Source organism: Meles meles, chromosome X (genome assembly GCF_922984935.1).
Source record: "Meles meles chromosome X, mMelMel3.1 paternal haplotype, whole genome shotgun sequence".
NCBI lineage: Eukaryota > Metazoa > Chordata > Mammalia > Carnivora > Mustelidae > Meles > Meles meles.
The window spans coordinates 67555315-67565230 of NC_060087.1; the positions used below are offsets into that span (position 1 = coordinate 67555315).

The 9916-nt window shown below is 33.3% G+C and overlaps 1 protein-coding gene across 1 annotated transcript; it reads right to left on the reverse strand.

Annotated features, from left to right (window-relative positions):
* Positions 1 to 6845: 6845 nt before the first annotated feature.
* Positions 6846 to 8018, reverse strand: TENT5D (terminal nucleotidyltransferase 5D). The gene has a single exon (XM_045996543.1). It carries the CDS (start codon positions 8016 to 8018, stop codon positions 6846 to 6848), a length of 1173 nt encoding a protein of 390 aa, XP_045852499.1.
* Between the last annotated feature and the right edge of the window lie 1898 nt (positions 8019 to 9916).

Sequence of the window (9916 nt, forward strand, 5' to 3'; positions counted from 1 at the left end):
TCTAAGTTAATGGGGGGCTTTTGTCTTTTTAAAATAAAGTTCAATTGCTTTGGCTTAAAATTTTCATATACACTAATTGAAACTGAAACTTCTTATCTAACTTTTAAAAAGTTTCAAGAACTATACAAGAGCACACAGCAATGTTTAAAATGATTTTGGCTACTTCTTATAAAAGAAAAATTAGTTTATAACTTACACAAGTATGAACTCCAGATGATAAATTAAGTCATGGAAGTGATTTCTTCATAATAAATTGACTAGAATTCTTAAGGACTGAAAAGTGGGTATTCAAGAATCACAGCCTTTTAATTCAAGTATTGTGTTTCTTTTTTTTTTTAAAGGTTTTATTTATTTATTTGACAGATAGAGATCACAAGTAGGCAGAGAGGCAGGCAGAGAGAGAGAGAGGAGGAAACATGCTTCCCGCTGAGCAGAGAGCCTGATGTGGGGCTCAATCCCAGGACCCTGGGATCATGACCTGAGCTGAAGGCAGAGGCTTTAACCCACTGAGCCACCCAGGTGCCCCTCAAGTATTGTGTTTCTTAAGAGAAATCTTGGAAAACTGGAGATTCTAGAGTTGGATTCTCCACAATGCACACATGAAAGCTTTATTCTCTAGAATAGGACCATCTATGATCACATTTGTGAGTCAATAATTTTGACATTTCGAGACTCTTTTCTCACTTAGAGCAGTTGGAGCAATGTTATTTTGTCTTTTGGTAATATAAACAGGAATAAATCACCCTTGGACTTCATTTTTGTGCATCTTATTACTGTGAGTGCAAAGAAGTGCCATTTTAGTAAATGAGGAAAAAATGGAAGAAAAACAGAAGGAATTAAAAATGTTTTCTTCAGGAAAAAATGGATTATAAGCCCTCTTTTTGCAAATTGTCAGGATTTCAATTTGTATATCCCTTCTACAGAGCTATTCTTCCTGACTTAAGTAAACAGACATTGAATTTTAATATCAATCTACTTATAAAATATTAAGTATAGTCCTCTACATTCTAAAGCACATAACCTCCCTGGCATGGTTTCCATTTCAGGATATTAGGCATCTAGAAGAAGATGATAACTTTCACTTTAAAGATGTACTTAGGTGCTTTTAAAAGAAGTAGACATTTTTTTAACCTTAAAAGCTCTTTTAATTTATATTTTTTACCTGCTGACACTATATAAAAGCATGTTACCTGATAATAAATTTGGAAGAGTTATTTGAAATTCACCGCCTAAGCAACTATTGCTTTTTGAGAACATTTAATGCTAAGTGTCCCAGAGCTACCCTACAGAAGTCCCAAAAACCATAAATAAAATAATAAATGTAGAAATCTTTTTGTTCAAGGAGGCCACATGTTGGCTTAAAAAAACTGTTTAAATCCTCTTCAGCCAAATATCCACTAATAAATGTTTGGGTTGAATAATTTTATTGGGGGAGGTGAACATTTGTAAAAACTTTTAAAAGACATTGTAAATGACAAGAAAATACCAATTTTTATTAAAAAACATTTTACTCTTCTCCTCTCCTATCCCCCTACCCCCCCATGTTGCTTCTCCATGTCCTCAGGAGAAGAGTAAATGAAACAAGATGGGATTGGGAGGGAGACAAACCATAAATGACTCTTAATCTCACAAAACAAACTGGGGGTTGCTGGGGGGAGGTGGGATTGGGAGAGGGGGAGCGGGCTATGGACATTGGGGAGGGGAGGCGAACCATAAGAGACTATGTACTCTGAAAAACAACCTGAGGGTTTTGAAGGGTCAGGGGTGGGAGGTTGGGGGAACAGGTGGTGGGTAATGGGGAGGGCACGTTTTGCATGGAGCACTGGGTGTTGTGCAAAAAGAATGAATACTGTTACACTGAAAAAATAAATAAAATGAAAAAAAAAAACATTTTATAAGAGTCTACCAAAAATATACTGGAATTCCTTTTTAAATTTATTTTACAAGTTAAAGATATTACAATATCTTCATTATTTTTCCATTTGGGATTGAAGTCATATTTTATATAGAAAAGTTTTTATGTTGTCTTTCTATAATAAAAATGGAATTTCTGAATAAGTTCAAACTCATATCACTCTCTACTGTCATTTTCATTGAGACCAGTCTCCTCCACTGATTATATTCAGGGCTGTACCAAATGCTAAAACAAGAATTCAATCTTAGGATTCTGGGTACTCTAGTTGAGCCAAAGGACCAAGTGTCACTTGGTCATACTTTATTTATAATGTAGACTACTCACTAGAATTTGGAAAACAGTTCAAATTCTACCACCAGTCTAAAATGTATAACAGGTACATTTTTTATGAATCATCATGAAGCCACTAGAATTGGATTTAACAGGGTTATTCAATCCATCACTTTAATTTGGAATCATAAAAGAAGATTTCGCAAAGAAGGCCCTCTCACGGCACGGCACTTCTCTCTAAGGATACTTATGCATTTACAGGGTTAATTTCTTGGCCCTGAAGCACTGAGAGATATAGCTATATGGTGCTCTTTTTTCTAGGATATGGAGTTTGTTTTCCTGAGGGATCAAAAAAGCACATATACAAAAAACTTACCAATAAATTATCTGTTGCTTTTTCAAAGACTACATCTAAACAAAAAGGGGTTTCTATTGTTTCTAACACTAATGCAATTCCTGTAGCACTACTTTCGACACAAGAATTTTGTGAAAAATAACTTCATATTCCCCCATATTAAAGAAAAACAAAACAAATTACAATGTGTTGAGCTTAAAGATTACCTGTTAGAAGTTAAATTTGTTTACAGACACCATATACTCGAAATGGTATGCTATCACTTAAACAGACAAAAATTCAAGGAAAACTATTTCCTTAAGGAAAAACCTAATAGCATCTGAACAAATTAGCTCTTTCTAATTATACATGCTGAAAAAATGTTCATAAAAGGGAGCAGTGGATCAGCAATATAATTTCCAATACTTACTACATAAGTTTTACATTGTAACATGTAGAATATGACCACAAAAGAACAGAAGGAGTGAAAACAAAATATCATTAAATATATTTTCTTTTATAATGGTAAAGCAAATGAATCCCAAAGCACTTTAAAATACTGGTTTTAGGCCTTTTCAAGGTCTTCATAAGAATGGTTATCAAACTTCAAACTGTAGTCCCACAAACTTCCCAATCTTGTTTAAAGGTTAATTTACATAGTCAATACTTTTTTAAAAATCCTCTATAAATGGAACTGTCATGTTTATAGATAAATATAATTTTGATAAACATTACATTAAAACTTCAAATTTTTCTGTTATAAATTTTAACTTCCTATATTTTCAAAGTTGGATGAATCTTTCCAGGTAATAGATTCACTGAATGAAAGGAGTTATATCTCGGACATTTTGCATATTGACATCTGTATCAATGCCTAAAACTAAAATATGGCTAATTTTAAAATCTCTTAATTTATATGCATTTTAATAGAACATTTCTGAGATGATATTAAAAAATGGAATTTGGGCCAAGATGTTTTCCCAATATTTTGGAGAAGTTCTGTTCTAGCTCAACTAACAACTGTTCTAGCTCTGATATTTGTATTTAATTTAGCTCCACTATCTCTCATTTAAAACAACTAATTAGGGGCAACTGGGTGGCTCAGGTGGTTAAGTGTCTGCCTTTGGCTCAGGTCATGATCCTAGAGTCCTGGATGAGCCCCACATGGGGCTCCCTGCTCAGTGGGGAGTCTGCTTCTCCTCCCTCTGCCCCTTTCCCTGCTGCGTGCCTCTAACACTCACTCACTCTCTCTCAAATACATAAATAAAATATTTTAGGGGCACCTGGGTGGCTCAGTGGGTTAAGTCTCTGCCTTCCACTCAAGTCATGATATCAGGGTCCTGGGATCGAGCCCCGCATTGGGCTCTCTGTTCAGTAGGGAGCCTGCTACCATCCCCCCACCACCTGCCTCTCTGTCCACATGTGACCTGTCAAATAAATACATAAAATCTTTAAAAAATATTTTAAAAAATTAAACAACTAGTTAAACTTTTTCTTCAACTTTCTTTGACAAACGACATCAGTCACTATCAGAAGAATAGTTCTGAATTTAAAAGTTACAAATACTCTGGAACTTTGATAATAATATGAAGACATTTGTGAAATGCAAGAATATTTTGGTTTTAAAAATATGTACCTATAACTGACACCAACCGTGTCCTACTGATATGATTGTTAGAACTATATAAAAAGATTTTCTTTTTTGGTTTTGGTTAGGTTTCTGAGAAGAAAATAAAATTTAAAAATTTTATTAATAAAATTAATTTTTATTAATTAATTTTTATTAATAAAATAAAATTTTAATTTTATTAAATTAAGACTTGGTCTTGAATTTGTATAAGATAAAATAAGAAAAGACATCATTTCTCTCTTGTAATGAGATGACATATGTTGTGGAGTTGAACTTAACTAACATTTATGAACACATTTAGGCCAAGAAGCCAGCACTCGTTTTTTATAGAAAAACTTTTCCATTTATTATTCCTAATGAACAGAATGAAATAATACTGTCTTAGGACAACAAGCCTAATCCTGGAGAGACACTCAATGCTAAAGATAAATATTTTTCTGTTTGGTTGGTAGCAAAGGACAGCCTAGCTTGGTGATAGTATCTACAGAAAGAATACCACAAGAAATAAAGCTATAGCTTTCTCTTTAGTGATACCATTTCCATTCAACAGGTTTGGATTCTCTGTCTGGAAAAAAAAATCTTATATGCCAATTCTGAGTTCTTCCACTACAATGAAAACACATACTTGAAATGTTAGGAGGAAGTTGGTAGCTTTCAGACCATTCTTCCAGCAGAACTTAAAGTTTTATGAGAACACCATAGAGAAGGTTCAAATTTTCAGTCGGACCAAAGGAACCTAAGGGAGCACATGAGGGAGCATCTTCAGAATTCTGCTATTCAGCATAAAATGCTATGGAAATACTGAACCTTTAACCATTACCCATAATTACTATAGCCCTTTTAGTCTTAAATACTTTTCTTATTTTGGGGGATTGGTTTTTTTTGGTACTATTAATATAGTATATTCTCCTTCAGTTTTATATGCAAGCACTTCCACTAAGTGAAACCTAAAGATTGTACTATACTGCAGAAAGATCAATCATTTTTTAGCCAGTACATTCATTATGTTAATAGATTACTGAATTTTCTCTTTAATATAGTATTTATAAATTCTTTATTTATCCCAAGCAAGGTGAATTCATGTTTAAAAGCCTCAGAGTTGTATGCTGGATAATTATGTGCATGTGTATATACACATAAATATATTTTAAATATAATTCTTTGAAAATATACTGATGGCCAGTGGTGTGGTGGTATAAAACATCTTGGAAATATTGGTTATTTGAATAAAATGCTGTATTTTATGTACTTCTTGTGTCCAGTACTGTAATACAGAGAAGAGATTTAAGCACAGTTTATAAGTGACAAATTCTCAGAATATGCCTTTTGGATCATGTTGTGATGAAAAAAGTCATGATGGTCAATGAAAACTAGATGGAAACAAGAAATCAGAAGCGAGTTAAAATGATGAGGTTTTCTGATGGTCTTATCTATATCCATTCAGGACAGTTCCCCTTCTGTCATATCAGTTAATATTGGTCATGAATTCTTTTCTTCATCATGGGAAGAAAATATTGTTTTAATTCCACTAGTAGATTTGCTAGCAGCATATTTGATGTAGTGTGTAAATATTCTGATAACCTGATTAACATATGCAATTGTTGGATAAATTATAGTATTATGCAAAAACTCACATGAGGAGGCACTTGAGTGGCAGGTTATAAACTGATGTTTGGTAAGACCAAAATGAAAAAAAAAATCTTCATTTAGCAATAATGAAAATATTTTCACTTACTAACACTGAATGTCTCCAAATATACTAAGATGTTACACAAATCGATCATTAAAAAAATGGTAAATAACATGCATGGCTAAAAACAAAAAAAACTACCTTTTTTGGGTTTTTTTGTTTGTTTCTTTTTGTTTTTTGCTATTTGCCATTTAGAGTCCCTAACATGACAGAAAATTTTCACATTCAGAGTTGGTCATTTCCATTCTTTTCAACTTATTTGGGGGGGGAAAATGAAGAAACCTATAAAACTGATTGCAGTATTGGTTTTACAGCTGGATGGTATTATTCTTCAGATCAAAAAATAGCTAACTTATTCGATAGCTGACAAATTACTAATGTCCAGTGTTCTTCAGAACCAGTTTTTTTCAATGTTCCTTCAAACCATAGTAAGATTTTGTATCTAACCCAATTTATTTGGAAAACAAATTAAGTGCTTGTAAAGTCCAGAGTTTTATCTCTTCTGAATCTGTTGCCTTTGAAATTAGGTATTTTTGTTAAGTACTGAAAATTCACTGATGGTAATATTCACTAGAAAAAAATGAAGTGAACGAAACAAAGGGACTGATTGAACACCAAAGTGGTGGCACTTGTATTTACTGTATCTTTGGATCTTAATACATGTGTCTGTTCTATTATACTTTAATCAAAGATGCAGGCATCTGTAATGTATTTGTCAGAGCAAATTTAAAAGTCTTACTTAAGACTTAGTAAGATTTGAAAATCATTTTAAGTGGTCCACAACATTTGAAAGTTATGAGAGCTAATCAATAACACTTGAAAATAATTTAAAGTGGCCAGTTCATAGATGATATTCTATTTACAATAATGGTTTAATCTATAATTGATGGAAAATAGTTGGTAACTGCACAAAAATAAAAATAGATCTTAAATTTTATGGATTTTGGAAACTTGCTTTATGAGGTGTTTAATTAAAGCGAAGTTTCTGTTGTATGTATGTTTGTTTTTAAACCATACCATTTGGCACATGAAAGTGCAGTGGGTGGTATGGCTGAAAGAAAATAGGTGGTGGTCCAGATGTTACATAATAAGTAGGATACCCTCCCTCAGCAGCTAAGTATGGAGCAGGCTGATAAAAACAAGTTACATTATCTGTATTGGGTAGTATATTCTGTTCTCCAAGTACTTTTAGAGCCATAAGGGTGATCATATTGAGTGTCTGCCTTCTTTCATGACCCATGAGACAAACAGTGCTTTCATTTACAACTCCACGCAAGGTCATAAGGTAGTCATATTTGCTCTTTTCTTCACCTATGAAATGGTTACGGAGGTACGATTCAATCTTCTTTTGCTGTTCTGCTACATCAGGAAAATCAATGAAGAATCTAGAACACATATAACGTTCCAGTGTCTTGATTTCTGCTTCACAAGCTGGCTTAAAGTTACGAACCAGCAAGTTGCTGTACTTCAGAAGGCCACCACCTCTAATCTCTTCAGGTTTTCTAGTAGATATAAGCTTGTATTGTAAATGTGTCATTGCTTCTTGGAAATCTCCATACATGCTTTCAGCTACCACAACAGGATAGGATTCTTTGGTTAGTTTAGCATTTTTGTCACTGTAGAATTCTAACATGGGATCCAAAACAATTTGAAAGGAATCAACACTAAATTCAAATTGTCGTCTGAGCGAATTCACAAATTTTAGCTCTACATTCTTTCCAGTGTTGTTTGAAAGAGAAATGAGACTCCAACGATCATGCTGATTGCAGACTTTGACCATCTTTTGCACATAAGCCTCTTTCATGGTCTTTAGGGTGATCTTTTCCTTTTTTACACCTTTTGGTAAAAAGTCAAGTAGACAGCCAAGAACTGCATCTTTAACAACTTGAAATTCCTGATCGCTTGGTAGTTCAACACGAAAAATAACATCTAGATCCTTATATCTGATTCCACTGTGGCTTGCAAGTATATAACTTGCTGTGGATCCATTCAGTCGGGTATCTTTAACAATAATCCCTTGCTTTATCAATTGATTTTTCACAACTTGAATGATATATTTTGGTTTTACTTCCAGTGTGGGGAAATTCCCCCTTCCGTGAATTGGAATTACTTCATCTAACACTTGATTCAGTGTTAGAACTTGATCCCAAATGAGACTGCTAAATCTGATTTCAGACATTGTAAAGAAAGTAGATCAACTAAAAAACAAGCAAAACATTGAGAGGAAATGTTAGCATTGCAAAATCAGTGTTCTATCTAAAGCACATGAAAAAGCTAAAAATAGACTTACCCTCAACATAAACAAAACTAATGCTACAGAGAAAATTTTCACTGTACCTAATTGTGTTTAAATTTATTTTTAAAGTTTTTATTTAAATTCCAGTTAACATTATTGTAATATTTGTTTCATGTGTACAATATAGTAATTCAACACTTGTTTAACAGCCAGTGTTCATCATAGTAAGTGTACTCCTTAATCCCCATCACCTATTTTACCCATCCCCCCACCCACCTTCCCTCTGGTAACCATCAGTTTGTTCTCTATAGTTAAGTGAGTGAAATAGAAGCCACTATGATTAAGTCAGAATTGTTAGATCCATTGGTGCATGCAAACAAACATTCTGAGGGAATTGTTAGAACTGTAATTATTTTTTATGTAAAATGGTGACCTCAATCTTTATGTAAATACTATAGTGATTATATTTTGTATAATTTTTGTCATGAAATTACCATAGTACATCATTGACATTAATCATCATGAATTTAAAGTGAGATCAAAGAGCATGTCTGTGTGTGTAAGACCCAGCTGACTGAAGGCAAAATGTTTAGAAGCAATATACAGCATCCTTAACCCAAAAGCTTTAGGGCATTTCATACATATATATGAATATATATATGAGGTACATATGAAACCATATTTCACATATAATACAGCTCAAATTTTAGAGACTATTACTAATGGATACTACTTATCCATTAGGGTATGAATTCCTTGAATTTGAGGATAAGGATGGTACCTAATGCATCACCTCTTCTATGTGTCCAGTAACCTTTTAAGAAATGTTTGTTAAAGGAAATAATAATTGGGAGAAAAACCATGAGAAACTCTAAACTTTAGGAAACAAAATGAAGGTAGCTGGAGGGGAGGTTGGAGGGAGATGGGGTAATTGGGTGATGGGCTTTAAGTCGGGAAAGTGATGCGATGAGCACTGGATGTTATACAAAACTGATAAATTATTGAACACTACATCTGAAACTAGTGATGTATTATAAGTTGGCTAATGAAATTTTAAAATTTATTTTTATTTTTTAAAAATATTTGACAGACAGAGATCACAAGTAGGCAGAAAGGTAGGCAGGGGCGGGGGGTGGAGAAGCAGGCTCGCTGCTGAGCAGAGAGCCCAATCTGGAGCTCAATCCCAGGACCCTGAGATCATGACCTGAACTGAAGGCAGAGGCTCAACCCACTGAGCCACCCAGATGCCCTGGAAATTTTTTTAAAAAGAAAGAAATTTTGTTGAAGGAAATAATAATTAGCACGTATTGCATGGAGCACGGGGTATTATACGCAAACAACCAATCATGGAATACTAATCAAAAACTAATGATGTGCTGTTTGGTGACTAACATAACATAAAAAAATAAAATAAATAAAAAATAAAAAATAGAAAGATATAAAAAAAGTGAAAAATACATGAGACTACTCCATTTGTCTCCAAAATGAGAGCAAGGATATATAAAACCCTAAGATTCCTGAGCTGTAAAAAAGGTTTTCTGCAAATGTGCAATATGATATGTTCAGAAAATTTTATGGTTTGGGGTGTTAAGAAATTAAAGTTATAAATACTATAACTGCAATTGTTAAATATCACTCTATTATTACGTAATTAGGTACAATTACAACTACTATGCAGATCTTAAAATACTCTATTAAGCTGTCTAAGCAAATATAACTAGAAAAATTTTAAAAAGTGATAGTTATGGATGTAGCTTTGGGTTTAGGTTTTCTTCCCTGAATTCCAGAAATTAAAAAAAAATATGAAGTTTAAGACAGATTTGTGTAGGCAGTATTCATAT

Bases quoted from the DNA above. Each gene is read 5' to 3' on its own strand.
- TENT5D (XM_045996543.1), bottom strand. From the start codon at position 8,018: ATGTCTGAAATCAGATTTAGCAGTCTCATTTGGGATCAAGTTCTAACA.